This window comes from Polistes canadensis, unplaced genomic scaffold (assembly GCF_001313835.1).
Source record: "Polistes canadensis isolate GaletaPanama2010 unplaced genomic scaffold, ASM131383v1 scaffold_78, whole genome shotgun sequence".
NCBI lineage: Eukaryota > Metazoa > Arthropoda > Insecta > Hymenoptera > Vespidae > Polistes > Polistes canadensis.
In genome coordinates, this window is record NW_014569625.1 from 364,635 (window position 1) to 387,830 (window position 23,196).

General features: G+C 39.7%; 1 protein-coding gene across 4 annotated transcripts in view; it reads right to left on the reverse strand.

Moving 5' to 3' along the window:
* Positions 1-23,196, reverse strand: part of LOC106786619 (protein tiptop) — a 130,955-nt gene that overhangs the window by 45,166 nt on the left and 62,593 nt on the right. For 3 of the 4 annotated variants that reach the window (XM_014748192.1, XM_014748195.1, XM_014748194.1), the window contains one exon: positions 125-256. The exons of the other annotated variant lie outside the window; for it this stretch is intronic. In XM_014748192.1, coding sequence (XP_014603678.1) covers positions 125-191 — 67 coding nt within the window. In that variant the 5' untranslated portion in view covers positions 192-256. The remainder of the gene's footprint in view (positions 1-124; positions 257-23,196) is intronic. 4 annotated transcript variants of the gene reach the window in all.

A 23,196-nucleotide genomic window follows, 5' to 3' on the forward strand; every position in this document is an offset into this window, starting at 1 on the left:
AAGTGACTACAACACTGCGTGCATATAATGCTACGTCTAATGCAAAACGTAAACTGAAAATAACTTGTGTAGAGTATAACATGCGTAGCAATTTTTCGAGAAACGTTAGATTTGTTATATTTACCGGTTAGATTATCGCCGCGCTGCTGCGGCCACCGGAAGGAAGGCCTCGGTTGTTGCTTGCTTCGCATATCTTCCGTCCGATGCGGCGGCTTCGGGCCGCTCGCTTTGCAAACGTTCGGAGACCACTACTTACCTAAAAGAGAAAAATGTACTCTAATCAGAATATTGTTAATAATCCTAATCTTCAAAAATGCGAACAAATGTTTACACACCAACTCTGATAACCCTTTCATGATTATATATTAAAAAGAGATTCGCAAGTAACGTTCAACATAAAATGAGTTACCAGGAAGTTCATACCAATGATAATATAATCCGAGCATAAAAAATGTTGGCGCATAACGCGCGATACTTTTGAGAGTAGCTTTCCGACAGTCAAATTTTCGCATTAACGAAAGGGAGTGCTCACCCTTCTTGACTACATGCTTTTACATAGGAGTAACAACGTATCCACCTCATTTTCCTCTATTTCCTTCTCGTTCTCCTTGTGCAACGACACTCGTCCTACTCCTAGCAAGCCACCCACCGAAAACGAGCGAGCGAAACTCCCTTATCCACCCGGTGCCAAGCATCGTAACCAGTCGTATATCTTTCTGGCGTACGCCCTCGAAAGCGGCCGCCTTTGTTTCAGATATTTATGAGGCGTTTTAATTCGCGCGCACCGTCACCCGGTCGGTGGGGGGTGCCGAATGGTGTTGCTAGAAAGGGAAGGGAAGAGAGAGTACCTCTGTTACTAGCAATGCTGGTGGTGGTGGTGGTGATGGTGGACAGAACGAGGCTAGGAGAGGTATGAGAAGGGGTTGTAATAGGCATAAGGGTGCCTCGATAAAACGGCACCCACCTCTCAGTCCTCCGACCCTTCCTCCTCCAGGCGTAGGCCATAAGCGCAAACAAACTCTCGCTCGTATATCTCACCTCAATGGTTTCTACGTTGGTACGTAGGGGCGACTGTATCGCGTCGACATCGTCCACCCTATTCCCCCAATCCTTCCCACCTTCATTCCTCTCCTCTCTCTTATTTCATCCCCTTCCTCTAGGAGCTCCCTATCTTCGACTCTTTTCAAACGCGACAACTTCAAGATATTTTTATGCATGCCTCCAAGCGAAAGCTATTGGTCTAAATTATAGGCAGAACTCATCACAAAAAAAAAAGAACTTTGATAGAAAGTATTTAGAACTCAAAGGGTTGACATTAAAAATCATTAAAAAAAAAAAATGGCTTATAATATCTAAGAACTATTGACAATATTTCTAACAAAAAGTCTAACTTCTTTTTTCCTTTTTCCTCGCGATTAACGATATTGGATTCAAAATGAATGGATAGGAAACTCTTTTAGAGAGACTACTTGTACAAGTCGATAAATTCCGCTAATAAGGTCTGGCACCCCGACCCCATGTGATCGAGTTAATTAGCTTTCTATACCGAAGGTAGGTCTTTTTTTTCACGCGAAATACAATACATCCGCCTGACTGATCCACGAGAATGGACTATGTGGCGACCCTTTCGTAAAGACTATTATAAGGAAGAGAGAAAGAGAGACAGACGAATCCGTCCACAGTTGTGGACTTTCACCGCTAACCACCTCTACGTTTTACCTCTACATATCTTTCTTTCTCTCTCTCTCTCTTTTTCTTTTTCTCTTCCTCTTACTCTTATTCTCTCTCTCTCTCTCTCTCTCTCTCTCTCTCTCTCTTCGTATGCTCACGATACACTAGAGAGGTAGCCACACTCCTGCTCATGCTCTTCTTTACGCGCAGCCGAGTTTAACAGTAACAGTACGTCACCCTGTCGCTCTCGCTCGTTTCTATCTCTTTCTCTCTTTCTCTCTGGAACGTTCCTACGAGAAGGCATCTGTTCTCCGTTCCTCTATCTCCTTCTTTCTCTCTCCCTATACACTATTCTCTTGCACACACTCGCCTCTTCTTCCAACTTCCCTTTACCGACCTCTCTCGACACCCTCTCTTCACTCTCCCTCTCACTCTCTCTCTCTTTCTCCCATTCTAAACGTCATTCTCTCATTCTATCTCTCTCTATCTATCTATCTATCTTTCCTTTTCTCTCTCGCATGCTCCTTAACAGCCTTCACTCTCTAAAAGCCTGGGTGTGATCTATGGCGGGACGTTGCGTCACTCGGGGAACAGATGCAGGGCTCGTATATTACTCGGCCATATCTGCGAGAAAGACGGAGAAAACGCGATGGAGGAGGGTTCTAAGGGAAGCGAGGAAAGAGAGGAGAAAAAGAGAGGGAGAGAAATCCTTGCCACACGGTCAAAAGAATGGCAAACGACACAAATCACTCGGCCTTTGTGTCACCCACCCCGGGCATGATTCTTTCTTTCTTTTTTTTATTTCTTTTTCTTCTCTATTTTTTCTTCTTTCTTTCTTTTTTTTTTCCCTCTTTCCGAGGGTAAAGGAAATTTACTCGTCGACGAAGCTTTCCGGGAAACGTCGCTGTTTTGTTCACCGGATCCATGTACACGCTCAGCGGACACGTCTGGCGCCCGGAAACAAAGGCTCGCCTTCGTAAGAGATGTCTTGTCGTACGAGAAAATTTGTTAAGAGCCGGTAAAGTTAAAGCGACGAAGGAAGGAGCACTCTGATGGTTAGTTCGTGTGTGTATATATAACATATATATAGAGGGTGATATTCGAAGGGCTTATTAGTACTCACTAAGACGAGTAAAAAATGTCTAATTAACATGGATCCTAAAATCAATCTTTTTGCTGTTAATTAATTTTTATTATTTTTGAACGTTCGCGATATCGCAAAAGAGTCTTTTGATAACATATCGAATTGACTCTGAAAAAGAATTTGAGTTTATTTTATTTTAATTATTTATACATCGTTTATATACATATATCATTTTTATTGCTTCGATAGCTATATCGATCTTCTTCGATAATCACAAAAACAGGGCAGAGACAAAACATTGTTTGGAAAATTACAAGAAGGCAATCTGGATGGTGTCTTTGACGCTTGGTATGTCCTAACTATGAGATATGTATTTAAGTATCAACTTATATACTTACGTTATAGAATCTTAAGACGTCTTTCTTCTTAGAGCCCTTAAACTTTAGAACAAAGAGACGAAAATGAACGCATCGCGACATAGGTATTCCACTTGCCTTGGTACTCTCTGACGCTCACTGTGTACGTATTTATGCGTTTGCTCGTGGAAACACTAGCCAGCTGTCTGTGGTAGGAGAGGGAAGAAGAATGAACAAGAAGTGGGGAGGGGGAACGCGAGAGAGAGAGAGAGAGAGAGAGACAGAGACAATCCTCGAAAACGTACGTCGGCAGGGCAGACGCTTCCAGAATCCCATAAATCAGGTCAGGGTTGGCGACGGGGGTGGCTACGGTGGTGGTTGCAGTCGTAGGAAACGGGAACGTTGTTAGGTAAAGGTCGACGCACAGAATGTGGGAGGGTAGAAGAGAGGAATGGGAAGAGAGAGAGAGAGAGTAGTCCAGTACGAGAACGACGAACAATAATGGCGCGCATGCTCGTAAAACCTTGGCGCCAATTCCATCCACCCGGAATGGATCCGCGTACAGTCAACCAACTATCCCTAACTTTCTCTTCGAATTTTGCAAAGCGAGCGTAAGCTTTGTTTGATTAGGATTTTACATTGGGCATAACACGCACGTGCGATTCAAGATTGGCTTAGATCCAGTTTTCTAACACCGACCAATCTAAGTATTATTAATACGCCGGCTGACGTTCTTAATAGATCAGCAGATCATCGATTTGTCCTTCATAGGAAAAAAAATAGAAAAGAAAGATATAAAATACAAAGAAAAAGTTGTTAAAAAAAAGTAGAAGAAGGCGAGCAGGTGGAAAGAAATCTGTTCCCTCTACCTTAAGAAGACCCCAGATGGAAACGTTGCAGTTCGGGATATTGGAAACTGTCGGGTTTCGAAAGGAAAACGCGATCAGTTAAAGAAAGGGCGTAAGGAGGTGGAGGAAGAGACGGTGTATTTATGAGCAGCACGTGAATTTGGAGATAGTAAGGTAACGTAACTTAGCAGGGAAAATGTCCGGTGATTCACTGAAAATTGCCAAGGAAAGAGCATCACGTGTAAAAGGTGAACCCTGTTAGATGCTAGATGTCGTTCATTATTTCATATATATACTATATTATATATTTTCCAAAGTTAAGAGAGAAAAGGAAAAAGTTAGCTTTTAGGTAGAAAGAAAAATGGAAAGAAAATGGATGAGACAGTGAGTGAGGGTTAACAAGGGAGAGAGAGAAAGAGAAAGGCGAAATCGAAAACGTCGCTAACGCGCTGACGCTGCTCGGTGCTCTTTGAGAGATTCACCCTTCAGCAACGTTAAGGACAACCGTCAGATCAAAGGCAACGGACGTAGGGAAAGGAAGGGAAGACTCCGGGGCAACGTGGCATCCGATTGATTCATTGGACGCGCGTGCCTGGTTTCAAATCACCAGAATAGAATCCGGTGCCTCGGAATGCCAGGCTCACGGCTAATCCATCGAGCGTCTTTATTGCTTTGCGACATTTATAAAACGTCAGAGAGACGAGAGATCCACGCGATCGCGCTCATTCGTCACCGATTATAAATCGTCCTCGTGTCTTTCCTTCCCACCCCGTTAACCCCGCTCGATCCCCTCGCAGCGATTTTCTTTTCCACCTCGTCGTGTGTCCTCCGATACGAATCGAGACTCTACTTTATATCAGGCCAACTTCATTACATGTATATATATATGTGTAAGAATAAATTTATAAAAAATTGAACAATTCGAAAAGCAGCCACTATCGTTTGTTTCTGCGAATCACGATTAACAATAAGTTGCTTTTGCGTGTTTTGAATCGTGATCGACCCAGTTGGATCGATCTTGTTGGCCATTCCCATTCTATATAATAATCTACCTCCGTTTCTATCTTCGTCCACGAGAAATCACACCGTCGCGTCAAGTCTCATCCCGTCATGTCACGTTGTTGATCATCGACCGAAAAAATTTTTTCCCCGCTATATAAAACGAAAGTCGTATAATTCAGTGACGGTGGAGGATACGCTCGATTATCGGAAGTCACAAATCGAGTCAACATAAAAAAGAAAAAAAAAGTTCGAAATCAGTGGAATTGCCCGTTGTTATTCGATTCAAATATTACCCTCCACCCTCCTCCCCACGATTTTTTCTGTTACCTTCCTATCTATAAACTTTCAACAAGCTATATATCATTTAATTCGAAGAAGACCGAATTAGAAATATATATAGATCCGACGACAAATTTAACAAATAGACAATCCTCATATCTCCGTATAGAAATAAGTCGTCCGGTCGTTGCAGCCAAATTTATTTCGATGGTTCAAATAAAATATTTTATTGATCGGTTTGTTCGTATCGCGCGTGACAATGAAAATTACGTACGGTAGGAAAGAAAAATCTTCTATTATTTAGTTATTTTTATTATCGAGGAAAAGGTTTGCTAAAGCACAAAGAATATCCCCCTCGAGTTAGGAAGTACCGTGCACTCTTCTCTTCGGGCCACTTGATTCTAACTGGAACCACCGCCTTCGGGCACTTGGCCAGTTAGAAGAGAAAAATAGAAGAAAAAGAAGGAAAAGGAGAAGAAGATCAAAAAAAAAAAAAAAAAGAAAGAGACTAACAGAGAGGATCTCTCTTAGCTCTTGACGAAAAAACGAGGGTATATCCGGTTGCCAATAATTACATTCGCGCGAGTAGTTTATTCGATGGAACTAATAGAAGGTGAAAAGAGAATTTCCACGTGCGGAATAAAAGGGTCAGAGATGACAGTTTTAGTCGAGTAGTAGAAGATAGTAGTAGGAGTAGTATGTGATAGGAAGAGGGAGGGACAAGGGGGTTAGAACGGGCTCGTACTAAATAGGTCCGTCGCGTTTCGCAGGCGAAGGTGTAGGAAAGATAAGGCGGTCGTTGCTTTGAAGCGTCCCAGGGTGGCCGTCCCGAAACGAACGGGTCCTAAAGACTCTCCACCTCCCTCTTCCTACCTAGAAGGGGGGGGGCTCGTAACAACCGATTCCCTTCGGTTCCTCCCTTCGTCCCTTACCTAGGGAATACTCTAGTACTCCTGTATAATATCGCGCCCTATCCCTTCGCTCCTCTCGTTATCCTGAAGCTCGGTGTGTCTATGGATGAAACTCCCTCCTCATTTTCTTTCTTCCCCACCCCTCTATCTCTCTCTCTCATTCTCTATGGTGGCACACTCGGAGACCCGCGCATGTACAACACTAACACGCGTAAGATAAAGGCCAGTTCTACGGACGAGAAAGCAAGAAGATACAAGCAACGTTGGCCATGGAAGAGCTCTTCTGGAAGCCCCTTTAATACTCGCCCCGATAGCGGAGTGTTTCGAGTAATTGGGAAGTAAAACAGCCCTCCGACATGCACCCGGGCTCTCTCTCTATCTTTATCTTTTACTTTGTCTATCTCTTGCTTGCTCTCTTACTTTTACCTTTACCTTCTCATTCACGTCATTTCGTTCTCTTGCTATCTTCCTCGCAAGACTGCCAACGAAGAAGCTTCTTCTTTCTTCGAGTTTCCTTTTCCAAGATGCAATAACAGTAAGAAAGAGAAAGAAAAGAAAATGGGAGAACGCTAATTAAAGAAACCGAACCGAAAGTTTTAGAGTTTCTCAAAGTAACGGATCAAGTTCTTCAAAGATCTTTACACGATTACCAAAAGTAACATCGATTTTCACTACAACGGACACCAGACAGACCGAATTTTTAAAGTATTTAAACATTTATGGTTTTTTCTACTTTTTATACTCCCTATATAAACCTAAAAAGATAGAATAACAAAAATACGGCAATGTGTGACGAGACGAATATATCAGTGGTGTTAATCGCGACTAACGCCCATCAAAACCATCATTCGAAATCGTGAATCATTATAGCCGTTTCTTTAGAATGAAATTACCGGTGAGTGGTGCTAATAACACGTATGAGCTGTTCTCCATGCTGACTCTGATCACGGTGATAATTCGAACGAAGGAGGACGAAGAGGTTGGGAGAAGAGAGAGAGAAGAGGAAGAAGGATTCTCGAGGTTGGAGTGATTGTAGAGTCTCGCAGTTAGGGTATATCCTAATCGTTGTAGATGAGTCGAGGATAGGGCTACCCTTTCGGGCTTATTATTACCAGTTGGCTCCGGTGTAAGCGCGTGTCCCATTACGCGGACGATTATTTGACTAGTCGGTGATTGTGGTAGTGCCTCGGGGAAAGAGAAAGAGAGAGAGAGAGAGGTCAGCAGAGGCGAAGAAATCGAGCCAATAGAAGGGAAGGAAGAGAGAGAGAGAGAGAGTGGGAAAGAGAGCGAGGGGAGACAGGAGCAAGGTAAGTAGGTATAAAGGAACCTGACTGGACGCGAACGTATACGCGCGCGTTCAATACGCGGCCCTCGAGCACAGCTGTCACTGACATCGCCGCAATTCGAAACTGACCACGACAGCTAACCTCGGTACCGGCGGACCACAACGGCGGAAACTTATACCCGCCTTCCGATTGATCCGTCCCGGCCACTCACCATACGCCGAGGGGGACGGATTAGTCGGCCGATGTCAGGACGCAACCCTGCCGAGGATCAACCAAACGAAAATCAACTATGAGAAGCAGCCAAGCACCTTCGACAACCTCTTCGAATTAACTTCGACCAAGTCTCCGATATTCCACGATATTCCTCTTTGTTTCCACGAGGGTTGTTTCCATTGGGAAAACGAACGGATAATTGCTCCTATACTTTTCACGAGTGAGGGATCTATTTTACGTTAAAACATTCTCATTGCACATTTTATAAATCTCGATACAATTATCTCGCGATGGAATCTTCGATCGCAATATAAACGATATATTCTAGTTTCTAAAGTTGTACTATCGTTGTAACATAAAGAATCGGCCAGGTAGACGAGTCTCTTTTTTTCGTTAGAAAACGGCAGGGAACACTTTACTACCAGAAAGACTCGAAAGTTGAAAGACTAACTCACGTGATAGAAATCGATCGAAAGAAGAATGATGAATCCCGTAGGCGGTTGAGAATTAGGAAGCATAACGCCGGTGGCCATCCGACTTCTTAATAGGAGGACGCCGAATAAGAGGATTCGGGTATAGCAAAGTCATCCTCGGTCTCATCCTCCAGTCGAGAGGGAAGAAAGTCGAAACCGTCCAAGGAGGAGGGACGAGGTAGGGCGAAAGAAGGGCAAGGGTCCTTCCTGGCTAAACGCATCCAATGAGGAAGGTGAAAGGAAGCTGGGTAATAAGAACGAGTGCGATAATGGCGTAGCCAACACAAAACGGCTTCGACGAGGGAAAAAGGAAAGTCCGAGGGAGGAAGTAGGGAGAGGGGTCGGGGGAAAGAGACCGTCGGTCAATCCTTCGTTCACGAGAAAGAAAGACGTATATACATCTACAAATAGAAAGAGAGAGTAACCAAAGGTGATTGATGGATTGTCAGTCATGGTGCAGCTATCAATCTCCCCTTTATTATTTATTATTCTTTCCGCGGTGGGTACTCCTCTTCGAATACTTCTCTCTCGTTTCGGCCTTCGGCGAAGTCTAAAAGGCTGACGGTGACGAAGCAACGGCTCAGGTATTAAGGTCTGGTATATAGGGTGACGCGTTACGTTCGTTCTGCGAAAAATACTTGGAAAGAAAGACTGACCGTTGAAACGCGACAGGATCGATTTACCGTTCAAAATTTGTCCTGGATTTCTTGACGTATATAAAACGTGTGAAATATATATCGTCTATATTCAATAAAAAAAAAAGTCATTAACAGTAACATTTATGCTACTCTCAATTACTGCTTGTCAAATAAATTCTTATTGTTTTAAACATATAGATATGTTTGCATCTATCAGACAATGTGGTTGGACGTTTAATTAAAGAATTTTCTACGATCGTCGTCAATGGAAAAATCTACGAAATAAAAAGTTTCATCCGACTATTTAGTACCCCGAACGAAAATTATAGCGTCACGTTTCGTTCTCGGATACGACAAAGGAACGCATGGTTGGCGCACATCGACGATCCTATTCTTCGTAACTACATTGAACGCGCGCACCGCTCATGCGAACGAACGAACCAACGAACGAACGAACGAACGAACGAACGAAGGAACGAAGGATCGAACGAACCTTCTCCACTCGCCCCTGCTGCGTCACGAAACAAATGCGCGTTCGGCCAATCATCGTCGAACCGACAATGACGATGACGAAGTGGAGGATGACTCTTTGCAGCTGTCAATCCTCGAGAATCGCGGGTACGTCACGACCCTGGCTGATCTTCGAACCGTCAGAGCCAGAACGAGAATTTTCTCCTTCTATCTATCTATCTCTCTCTCTCTTTCTTTCTTCATTTCTTTTTTTTTCTTTCTTTTGTTTTTTTATCTGTCTCTTGTTTTTCATCTTTCTTTTGTTTTTTCTATTGCCGGCGAATCATTGCTCGTAAATCGATAATGTTTCCTTTCCCATGCGTCAAATTTTTGCCGAGGTTTACTTTCAAGAAATTTATTTTAGTCGTCACAATGGAAAACCCCTTCCTTTCTCCCTCCTTTAACAAATTTTAAACCTAACTATGTTTTGCCGATCGTAATAACCGGGCAAAAAAAAATAATTAATCGACTTGCCTTTAGAATCGAAGTCGGATGAAACCACTCCCCGTTCCTCTCTTTCACAAAGACGTTAAGTAAATACATAATTACTATAGTTATACACGAGAGACACTCTTGAGATTGACTGACTGACTGACTGACTGACTGACTGACTGATTGACTGACTGACTGTCTGACTGATTTGGTCGTTGAAGATGAGCAACTTGAAAGAATCCTAAACAGAAATTGCACGTGCGTCATTTATCTCGTAAGGATAAAAGAAAAAAAAAAAGAAAATGAAAATAAATAATGACCACAACCTATACCCACCACCCATTCGCATTGCATTCAATTGCGATTAACGAGAAATTCATTAGTTTCTAATTGAACCCTTCGTGCCTTCTAATTCAACCTTTCCGATCGCGGGGGTAACAATCTTAACATTTGATTAATGATATTCTGAAAATACATTGGGTGCCATTGTCCGTGCTAAAAGTGGGAGCATCTCGTTTAATTAGAAAGTGATAATTTATGCGATGTCTAATTACTTTAAACGATGTTTAATCACTTTCTTTTCAAATCGCAATGAGAAAGAGAAAAATAAATTGGGAAAGGAAAAAAGAGGAGGGGGTAGAAAGATGGAAGAAAAGAAATGAAAAAACAAAGAAAAAAGAAATAGAAAAACAGAGAGGAACTGTAAAACGTTCTTGACCTTCCGTTGATGAGATGCCCTCGTTATCTTTTATTGCTAAGTCACACTCCTCTGATTCATTCGCGACCAAAATCGATCGTATCTCTATCATTTTCTACCCCCTATTCCTCCCGCCCCCTTCACTCTTCTTTCCTTTTATCTATCTATTGATTAGCTTTCGAAGATACTCCCGCAGTGCAAAAACAAACGACACGTTTGCATGTCCATCGACTACGAAAATTACTTCCCGATGAGCTCGAAGAAGTTCGTTAAGCGTTAATTATTCTTACGCTCGCGACTTCCGCGTATTATTATCGCTTTGCAAAACGAAAAATATTTACGACTATTAACCAAAATTTACGATCAAGCTATTACTTTTATATATCATTAATGATTTAATCATTATGTAAAAGCAGATTGATTAGGATTATAAAAAGTAATGGCAGTGGACATTGGAAAAAAGGTTTTCCACGTACAATAAGATTTTAATTAACCTATTGCACTCGACGGGGGGTATATACTTTACCGAGTATTTGGTGGTAGTTCATTCCATTTCGTTGATTTGAATGATTATTTTCGTCTGAAGAGATACTTGTGATCCTGCGGCTCTTTTGAATGATTGATATTACGAAGACTTTGACAAGAAGAACAACAAGATCCTCTAATGCTCTTCCGTTCGTAAAATCGAAATGAATAAAGGCTCGCAATGAAATGTGGCATGATGTAGCGTAGTAGCGCGAAGAAAAGGAATCGAGGAAGGTGGATAAAGAGAGGGAGCTGAAGGAGGAAAGGTGGAGGAAAGGTGGAGGAAAGGTGGAGGAAAGGTGGAGGTGCTCGAGGAGCATCGAGAAGTGAAGTAACAGGGAAGGAAAAGTCGGCGGCTTAGGCGTTTTAAGTTTCTGCAGGCATTTGAGAAGACATCGAGCAACTCGATCTCTCAAGCCGGACGCCGGGGATACCTGCACTTGAGCCTCTTAGACATTTTTTGGAGAGTTAAACGGGTCGCCTACCCAACAACCTAGGAACAACTCGACAAAAATGAACGCTCACCGACGATCATCGAAGAGAAAAAGCGTTTCGTTATTGTTTCGGGCCCAGATGCAAAACATCTCTGAGCAAAGCGGATCGGCTTATCTCTCTGCGTGACCGTTCTTCCGAAATCACCCTTTCGTAAAATCACTTCGACTCCTCTAAATTACGATAACTTTACATTTTCCTTCCTGGTAAATCGTTTTTTTCTTTTTCGTTCATTAACAAACGTATCAAATTCTACTTTTATTCGCGGTTGTGTATTAAATTCAATTTATATTTTTAATCTACTGAATGATTCTTCGAACTAGGTCGAGTTACTGTTTCTTTTTTTCTTTTTTTATATATGTAAAAATAAAAAATAATTATTTAGAAAAATCCCATTTTTTATATTCATCCGCAATTCCTAATATCGATCATCGAATATGACATACACACATACTACTATCATAATCAATATAAATTTCTCTATTACATCTCGTATTATGTAAAAGATTAGATACTCATAAATTGACGTAGAAATACGTCACAGATTTTAACATTTCTATTTCTCATACGAGGCGAGTATTTATCGGAACGATAATAGCTAATATACTACACGATTCTCATCGAAAAATCTTCCAATCGTTTAAATATATATATATGCACATACATACACATTCGAGTCTACGATCATTCTCACGGTGTTAGATTATGAAAAAAACTTCTAAACACGCTTCGACTTATGAAACTTCTCGAGGATCACGTACTTAGCTTACACTATTCGTAAGATTACAAGAAAATTTTCTGTTTTAATCGACAAGGTCTTCTTGTTGAGAACACCGATCGTAATTTTCGCTCGATGGCAGTCACGCTTTTTGCCAGATATGAAAGACGTTCGCTTGAACAAGCAAACTACAAGATTCTATCTTTGACATCTAATCGACTACAAAAAATTCTTCTTCTCAATCATCGTCTGATTTATTTCGCACCGCAAACTACAACCTGTCAACGTTGATCTCAAAAAAAAAAAGAAAAAAGAAAAAAGATAAGAAAAAGACCACATCACGATCAGCAATATTTTAATTAACCTACGTATTATAAATATCATAGAAAAAAAAACTTGCAATTGGCATGGATTGAGTTAGATTGAAAACACGAGCGCGTTTTCGCAAACAAATTTCACTCGCGAAGCAATGGACGACGACGAGTCGTTCCGAAGGTTTCCGTTCATTCCATTCATATTTAAGTGGTGCTGTTTATGAACGAACCTGGGGTATTACGTAACGCATCGCGAGACCACGGAATCTTTTTATATCTCACCACGTAGAGACTTGCGAAGAAAACCTATCACGTAATACGTACATTTATTATGTTGCCGTGAAAACTGGTGCCAATTTTTAATAGAAATTCAACCCTCTGTTGGGTAAGGTAAATTTTTCCTAACGTCGTCGTGAAAAAAAAACTCATATGAAATATCGATTGTTCAATTATTATTTTTAATAACAAGGATAATCATTTTTGAGACGTCTCTCTCTCTCTTTATATATAATATATATCTACTTTTTTTCGCAATACTATTCCAGCAAAAGATAATTATTCCGAGGACGTTTCTAAGAATTCATTCGATTCGTCTGAACATCTTTTGTCCGGATTTCATCGCGAGACCGGTTTTCACTTTACGTTCTCTCTTCCACGCTAATGAAACTCCTTCGGTCTCTCGCATTTCACCGTTAATAAAAGCTGTCCCCCCGTGAAAACCATACTCGACGAACGGTCAACGTTAGAGTGAAACTTAGACGAAGATAAATAAATTACGAGCACCCTGTCATAAAAGTTTGCCCGAATCGAAACTGCTGCTGCTGCTGCTGCTGCATTGAGGAACGAATTACTGACACGTTTCTGCACCTTTTGGTTTTACTTTCTTCAGGTTTATAGGACCTACTTTTGAAGGGGTAAAAAAATACGGATGGAAAAGCGAACGTTAAAAATGTGAATCTTCGCAAGGGGTGCGGTTGGATAGACTACCACGATGCATTCACAGAAAACGTCAACAGGTGTCCGTACGTTCGACAGTCTCTAGTATCTCTTAAGTTAACCCAAGTCTCTGGAATGCTAATTCTTCGATAGCTCCGAGTCATTCGAGACGTTAGATGGAATGTTCACACGGCCTTAAAATGCACACAATTTTTATTTGTTTAAATGGATATGTGACTTTTTGCATAACTTTCCCGAGATACAAACACGAATTTATTTATTCCTTCACGTACGAGACTAATGAGAATAAATAAAACTAATTGCATTAGTTTTTTTTCCAACCCCTACGGTGTCACGAATAAATTAAATGCCTGTCATTAAAGATTGTCACGGCATTCAAACTGTCAATTAAACATAAATATAAACGTGAAATTAAACTGATATACTTTTTGATAGTTTAAACTCTGTATGACACAAGAGTTTATTACTAATAAAATTACACCTTATTTAAATTATCTATCAAGAATTTTTTTTTCAGGAAAAAAAAAGATTAAAAATAAGAATAAAGAAAAATGACACGGAAAAAACATTCATCTATTCGACTCGATAAATTGAAATACCTCTTCAATAATGTCTTTTAATTTTATTTGTGCTCAATCAAGCGAGCAACTAATTCGCGAAAATGTCGACTTGGAAATAACCATTCCGAGTTAATTCGGTCAATCTAACGTCACCTTTCTTTCTTTTTTATTTCAGAATCGTGTTATTAATGAAGTCTGCTAACCTGTAAGAAAAAGAAGAAGAGAAATAGATAAAGACGAAGGTGGAAAGAGAAAGGAAAAAAAACAAGAATGGTGACCACGTCGTTGAAATTGTTACTGATCGACTCTCGGATTGTTCCAAGATGAAAGAATAGGTTGAACGTATTATACAAATACAGTTATATTAATGAGAAGTGTCACTTAATGCTTGAAGATCATTTCCAACGATAGCATCACCATGATATTTTCTCTCCTTCTAATTGTCGATGCATCTTGCACTTCCTTCGAACTCGATTTAACGAATCGCGATCGAGTTTTCTTCATTTTATTTTGTATTTACTACTAACGGAAAACATAATTCGTTTTTAATAAGAGGAAATACTTAGAATTAATTATCAATAATATATTATCCGTTCATTAAGTTGATATCTATATGGCATGTAAAATACACATTTTATCTATTGATACTTTCCCAATTATTATTTAATTGAAAAAAAAGAGAAAAAGAGGTGAATGATGGAAGGGAATGGATCGAATAAAAATTCAAAAAAATAATAACCCTTTCCGTTGTGACCGTGGATCATACCATGCTTGAATAAATATTCTTATTTTTAAATTGAAGAATTATAAGCGAAAAGTATGGACAAAAACTATTGGATAATAATTGAAGAAACCGTTAAAGGGGTACTGAAAAATGTATAAATGAATCGGTAAGTATCTCGAAAGATCGTTTTCGTGATTGAAGGAACGTGGAGGATGAACGACAAGGAAGGACGACGAGAAGGAAGGACGTCAATCTTTTATTTTCTCAGAAGCCGGCAAGGCATCTTTGCGAACGACATTTATTGATAGCCGTGCTTACGGATAAACTCGAAATTATGACGATCCGTGACGATCGTATCTGGGCGTCGATGCGTGGAAGCGGGTTAATTGGAATCGTACGTTTGCGAGGACGGCCTAATGGAACCAAGTGAGAGAGATTCCAATTGAAAGAAAAAGAAAAAGAGAAAGAGAAAGAAAGAAAACTGTAAAAGCAAAGTGCATGGACACGTCGAATGAGTCGCCAGTGACTACTCTTCGACGACTACGATCGATAAAATTATGACGAATGGCACATCGTGACGAGGCCTTAAGACGTCAGCGGGGTCTCTCACCGGGAAATTGGGTTACACGGCCGATGAGCCGATCATAGAACCATGGAACGATTATCGATTCTAACGTCCTTCGATGCTCACTCCTTTCGAAACAAAGAGAAAGAAAAACCTAAAAAAAAAATAAAAAAAAAACGATAAGAACAGATTCAAGAGACTAATTCGAAGTCTTTTCTGTTCTAATTGATTTAATTATCACGAAATAAAAAGTATTGTAATAAATAGAAATGTATTTTTATTTTTATTGACTCTATCTCTAAATCTATATAATATTAATAAGTGCAGTTGTGCAATTATGTTTGGATGGTTCGTATGTAAAGTGAAGATGTTATAAAATCGAATCCGAGTAAATATCGTTATAAATAAGAAAATTAATATTGAAAATCGATTAAAGTAGACCAATTAGTATCGATAATAATCTAATACGAATTCCCTTCAGCTGTTTTTAGTGAAGTGTGATCGCGTACAAATCGTAGCCAAGACAGACGTTAAACCGTCCTTGGAGGAAAGAATTCTTTATCGAGTAGAAAAATAAATATCAGCGCAAATTGAAATTCATCGTGTACAAGGTCGTAAAAAAAAAAGAAAAAAATAAAAGAAAAAAAAAGAAGATTGTGACAATCTTGTTACATATAGAATTTATTTATTTGCACGAGTCTAATTCAGGGGTACTCAACCTTTTTCCTTCGGCTTCGTTTTCGTGATTGGACTGGAGGGCGAGGGGTTGCGAGGGGGAATAAGGGTGTCAGTTTTTTCTATTAAAAAAAAATATATATATATTCATGACTAGATGTCCACCTGCTCGCTCTAAAAGGCTGCTTACTAGGCCACAGGCTGCTTACTATGACTGGTCTAATCAAATCGAATAGAATTTTGTAACGGACTATAGTTTCCTCGAGACTGCATGTATGCTAATATCGTTCACGAATACGTCACTGTCCGCGTCCGGCAAACGATAACGTCAAGGACTAGTAAGTACTTTACTTGGAGGAAGAGGTGGAAGAAGTGGAAGAAGAAGAAGAAGAAAAAGAAAAAGAAGAAGAGGTCGAAGACCGCCACGAAACACAACGTTCAACGATCGATCGATCCTGCTTGCCATCAATCAAGCTTGTCAAAAATAATCGATCGACTTGACAATTCGAAGCCGACTCGCTGCTGCTTACGACGAACCAGAGCAAACTGTCAGACACGAGCGTACAATCGATCAGACCAAGCGCACTTTTAAAATAACCGAAGATACGACCTCTATGCACTCATATACTTTTAAGACTACATTTTATTGCATATCATTGCATTATCTTACCGTTATTTACATTTCATTTCAACCAAATTTTCTGAAAGCCTAAAATATCCGCACAGTCTATTATATATTTTTACAAGCAAATTACATTATCTCATATTAATTATATGATTACCTAGAAATAAAATTCAAAATATTGTGCACGTGAAATTTGTCGAAAAAAAAAGAAAAAAGCAAAGAAAAATACCAAAGTATTCTAACAAATGAATAGATACTTTCTCTCGATACCCTTTCTTATTCAATAAAAGTGTATTAAACCCATCGATCAATGATTTTTCTAATAATCGTTTTATTAGTCCTATAAGAATATGCGAGTGGAATCATTGGCGAAGAAAAAAGAAAAAGTAAAGGAAACAGACATTTCTAGGTAGGATCATGATTTATTAATAAGTACGACTACGAGCGACGTCAATCTAAGAGCGGTCAATAATGCGCGATAGAGAAGCAATTAATCTGACGTCCGCTCGTCATTGTCTTTCAGAACATTATGCGCGTCATGGCTCAATGTTGATTACACAATCCATACGAACAAACTTGCAGTTTGATATTTTTCCTACTTACGCGTTACGAAGCTAGAATTGTAATGTTTTACGCAACTTAAATATGGTTTTTTTCTGCTCTCCTTTTCACGGGTTCGAGTCACTTCTTTACCAACACAAATACTATTAAAAAAATGGTGTCTTTTCAACACCTTTCTAGAGTCGACAGCACACAGTTTCTATTTTTTTGTATATTGATCTAAAAAAAAAAAATAAAGCTTGCTCATAATCCATAGTTGGTAATCCAACGTGTCTAGGCCATTGACTAGACAATTTAAACAATATTAGGTACTTTGTAGAATGAAATGAAACGTTATTTTCATTATATAAATGAGAAATTGAACAAAATGAACGGGTAAGACAACACAGGTTGAAAATGAAACGACGATAAAATAGTCGGTTTCTCGGATCTTCCCACGCATAGGAGTCGGTGGAACAGAGAGTGATTCACCGATTTACAAGCAACTTTGGTACCGTTACACGCGTGTGGGCACACGAGTTACACGCGTGCACCCTGCGGGAGCAAGCTCGGTCTCTTTGCTAAAGAAAGTATGAGAAAGAAATAAAATAAGAGAGAAGAGAGGAGAGAAGAGAAGAGAAGAAAAGAGAAAAGAGAAAGAGTGGGGACGTTGAAGGGGAGAAAGGGTGTAGGGGAGGATATCGTTGTTATCCGCGACCTGTCCGCGTGAATGTACGTGCCAGCAGGAGGAATTACTATTCCTTCTCACTCACTCCACTCACTCACTCACTCACTCACTCACTCTTCTTGTCTATCCTCTTTTTCTCTACATCTCTGAGATCCTTCTGGATTCTCTTTGGAACGAGCCAAGCTGAACGGATGGATTGATGGACGTTTATTATCATTCCCATGGATGAATATCCCTGGCAACTCGGTGGACCGTGTCACGTTGAAACCTCCAGTCTCCGGGCATCGTATCGTATTATCAGATATTTTCAACTTAAATCTTTTTGTTTTTTATTTTCAAATAATACGACAAATAAAAACAATTTAAATGAGAAGAGAATCGAACGATGTCTATTTCGTTCTTATTCGGAACAAAATAAATTACTTGAAGGATAGAACAAAAAATAAAGAAAATTAAAAGAGAGAGAGAGAGAGAGAGAGAGAGAGAGAGAGATTGTTCGCGTGGTCGGACACAAGACATCTTTGAAGACGAATACGCAACGCCGATGACGTAATGGCCACGATTATTAACTGTTATCACGGTGCATCGTACGAGCATAGGCGTATGACAATGCATACGTACACGCTACATCGAATACTATTAAAAAAAGACCAAGAGAAATAGAGAGAGAGAGGGTTCGTCCTTCGATACTAACGTAGGGCTTCGCACTTCCTGTCATGTGGAATCCGGAAACGGACTGTCGTACGCGGTGATTCATCGCACGATCGTGCTTAGATAAAGTTTAGAAAATTTCTTTAGAAAGATAATAAGACGTTTGTGTACACTTTGAAAATAAATATGGAAGAGAATTATTCAATCAATAAATTATGTAATTATTAATATAAGTTATTACATGGATAAAATAAAAAGCACATGTACTGAATTTTTAAGAAACACGACATCTTTGGAAATGTATGTTATGCGTGAAAAGGATTTCGTAGAAAAGTAACTCGCGAACTCGTAAAAAGAGAGAGTAATCTAATATAATAATAATAATAATAATAATAATCTATATATAATCTTAATAGCAAATAAATAAGAGAATAAAGTTGTCCAATTGGTTTGCTTATTCCACTGTCATAATTACCAGTATATATAAAAAAAAAAGGAGAAATAAATCGTTCCCTCCTCGTTGCGTAGAATGACCGAGAAACGAGAAGGGTTTAATTTGATTGAACGGAACACGCGATCGCTATAATAGCAGAAGAATTGTAAGGAATAAGAATAAGAGTATGAGAAGAGTATTAGAGAAAGATAGAACGAAAGAAAGAGTTATTCTGTCTTAAGAGAAATGTATCAACGTCGATAACACGTGTTTGTCATTCCTCTTGATAACGATGATACGCTTTTAATGCGACCGGTGCAGCGTGTCTACGTAAATACCATTTGATTTGGTACGTCGACTTGAATTAAAGAAAAGTACGGGTTATATAGATCCTAGAGGCGTTTAATGCGGATCAAGAGTGATTTATAGATAAGAGTCACAGTGCTGTGCCCGACAAACGCATGCAATTCTTACTGCGGAATACCGTGTCGCGTTAATTCTGTAGTAAACGTTCGTATACGTGATTATTCCGACGCATCAGTATTGCAGTAATGCAGTGGTACTTCAACTGTTTCGATTCGCAATCTTTTTTTCAAATTTACTAATTTCCTAAGACCCCTCACCAAAAGGGACAATTTTTTCAGTTTTTTTGTGACCCCCCTGAGGATCGGAACCCTCGTTTTAAGAACCACTGATATAACGGATGACTCATCGAGCAAGGTTCTTTTTTCTTATTCTTCTACAGTTCTCTCTCTCTCTCTCTCTCTCTCTCTCTCTCTCTCTCTCACTCGATTATTCCCTCTCATTTTTTCTAACAACTCGTGTTTTCCTTCTTTTTCCTCTTAACCAAACGAGGTTTATCGTTTATCGTAAGACGACGCGCAAAGTACTTCGTTCCTCTGTTTGCCTTTCCTCAAATTACCCTTTTCCTTGTATGATGACTTTAATAGTGAATTAAAAGTTAACCGTCTACGAAGAGCCGTGCTTCTTCTTCTTCCTACAAAGTCGTTACTTTCTCATGCATATATACATGCACGCACGCATATACGTACACAGATAGATCGATGTATAAGTATTATCATGAAAATGAATGAGTGTTTCTTATGAAAACTTTCTGTTTTCAATCTTAATTCCCAATTAAGTGAGAGAGAGAGGTAGAAAGAAAGAAAAAAAAATGAAAAAAAAAAAGAAAAAAAAGAAAAGTATGTTTTTTGCTCCCATTTGGATGTCATTAATCGTGATGGTAATTTACGAAGAAAAGATGTAGAAATCCGATGACGTCTCGTTAACGCTGATGCAAGCGGATTAGCGTATGCGCAATCTTTTCGACTCACTGACTTCCGATATCAATCGCATTTCTAAGCATCGTGTCGTATTAATATACCATGAACGGTACGTACGGCGCATGCCATACGAACTACCGACGGAAAATCAATGAACTTCTTAATGTCACCGAAGCGTTTCCTCGTACCGTACCGGAAAACTCAATTTCGCGAGAAAACCGACTGCACGGTTCGACGCCATACCAACCTATATTTCCAAATGCGTCAGTCGCGTCTTCGTCCCCTCGTCTCTTCGTTTCTTTCAATGACTTTTTGTCCGCCTATCAAAATTATTTTATCAAGACAGACACATCTCACTCGTACGGGGAGAATCTTCTTACTTTAACCTAACAATTGTGACTGTCGATTAATTTTTTTCCGCTAGAAAAAAAAAGAAAACGCGTCACGTCAAAGGATGATCGTTCTTTTCGCAAAATTAGAATTAAAACAAAATGAACTTTTTGTTTAAGAGTGTGTGTTGCTTTCCTAGATAATGTATATACTTGACACCATAAGATTACTCGCAAAGAACGAAGTCTGGAGATTCTAAGGTGCTAAAAGAAAAAGGAAAATGATCGAAGACATCTCGCACGATGCATAATTCAACTTTAATTAATTAATAAGACCAGTCTGTTGACTTAACAACTTGCGTTCTGCTAACGCAGTACTCACTTTTCTTCTCTTTCCATCTCTCCCGTATCTTTTACAGTTGAAACGGTGCAAATAATTCGCTATTAGCCATGTACCGTGTTTAAACATGTATCCGTTATCCCTTCCTCGCTAAACGTTATCGATAAGTTTTCATCCGGAGCATCTAGCAGAATCTGTAATCGGAGATAGAGGTAACGAAGTGTTCCCGTGTAATTATCGCACATTAACTTCCTCATCGTCCACATCTCTTCTGTTCTTTTCCAAATTAATTGCTAACCAAATAATTTTCGACTATACGCGAACGTATACATCATCATCAATCCTCATTTATAACTGATAGATTATCATCAAAAGAAATAATGCAACATGTTTAATGTAATTATTTTAATGAGGGACCACCGGTTACCTCTCCTCTTCCTCCATTCCCCGCTAAAAAAAGTTTATATTACATCGATATACGTATGACCGAAATAGAAAATACGCTAGAATGTTCGATGTATCAAATCGATGAATTCAAATCTGCCGGGAATGTGTTTTATGCGATCTACAATTTAAAATACGATCGTATATATTAGATCCTACAGCAAAAGGAATTCGTAAACATTCTGTAAAAAACCAAAACATTGATACTTTTCTTTCTCATTTCTTTTTTTTTTTTTGAAAGTTTAGCCACTTGAGTAAGACAAGAGTTAAAAAAAAAAAAATTCAATGATAACTAGAGCAAAGTATATTTTTATCTTTCCTGAGAACTTCGCTAGAAATAATGCTATCCTCTTAAAATAACGATAAAAAAATGTTTACTCATCGCTGAATGTTTTCTAAACGAACGAACGAACGAACGAACGAGTTGGTGTCGTGACGGGTAGGTATTGGTGATAAACGACGAAATGCAGAGCTTTTCGTTTGTTCGTTGACGAGAACGATGGTTTACAACGAACGTATCGTCGTGGTCAAGCTCGTTATCGATAATTAAAAATTGTCAAACGCACTTTGGTCGGCTCGGCACATCATAAACCGTGCAGAATCCGCTGGGAAGTAGCCCTGAGGGTCATTGTGGGAGAAAGAGGGGGGTGTGGGTCTGATGATAGGAAAAGGGGGTGGGAACAGGAGGGTGTGCGCACGAGAGAGAGAAAGAGAAAGAGAGAGAGACAAGGCAGATATACATACAGCAGCGTCGCGATCATTAGCCAGTGTATTATTACTCGCTGTATATTAATTGATTTCGAAAATACAATTTTCTGTTCGAGCGATCAAAACCGTACACCCTCTTCCCCCTGCTGCTCCTCTTCCTCCTCCTCTCGATAGAGGAGTATCCTATCGATCCTCATCCTCCTCCACCTCCACCTCCACCTCCTCCGAGTACTCTCCTCTTGCTCTGGCTCTAGCGTTATGCCTCGTTCAGTACGCGTGTCTACATCATCAGCACGCCTGTAGCGTTTGCTTTTTAGTTTAAGCTCAGTTCGTATTATCCCGATACTGGGTGGTTCGTTCGATTAAATAAAAAAGAGGGTTAGCTAGGCTAATTCTTAACATACAGATAGATCGAAAAATCCATTTTTATAAGTACAATGCAAGGTAATTAATAATAAATAAATCTGAAAAGAAATAGTACTTGGTTGTTAGTCTATGAGAGTACAAAAAAAACAAGTGATGGGATAGAATCGTAATGGTGAAAAGTTGAATGGAATAATGTAGAGTATTAGGAGTAACAAAGGTTGCAAGAAAAGTAAGGAAGAGTAAATAATTGAAGCACGTTGATTAATTAATTTGAAACGAAATGGAATCTCGGTCAATTACATTGACTCGAATTTATTGGTTCTTCTCGAGCGGTGGAAAACAAAAGGAACGAGTCGCGTAAAGCCCCGAAATTATGAATTGAAAGGATAGAGGTAGGTATATTTTAGCCGTATATAGGGTTGTATTTACGCACGCATTAATGATCGAAAATCCAAAGAGGTACGATAACCTTTCGCGGTTGTTCGTCGTCCGGCACGCAATCGAGCTTGGACGCGAGCGAGCGCAATCGATGCGTGAAAATGGAAGTCGAGCGAAATGGAATCGCTCGCACAGAAAAAGCAAGAGTAGGTGGTATAGCAACACACAAACAGGGCGCACCCGTTGCTGTTGCCGTTGCCGCTGGTCACGCCAAATTAACACTATCACGCCGAGGCTAATATCTCTCTTCCTTTTTTCCCCCCTTCCCCTATCCCTTTCATCCCTACCACCTTTTCATCCCTACCACCACCACCACCTTTTTTTAACCCCGGTTTTCACCGAAACTAACGTTTAGGTAGCTATAGATTTACGTACCGCGTTCGCATAGGTATACACTCCCATGCACATACACGCACACGCG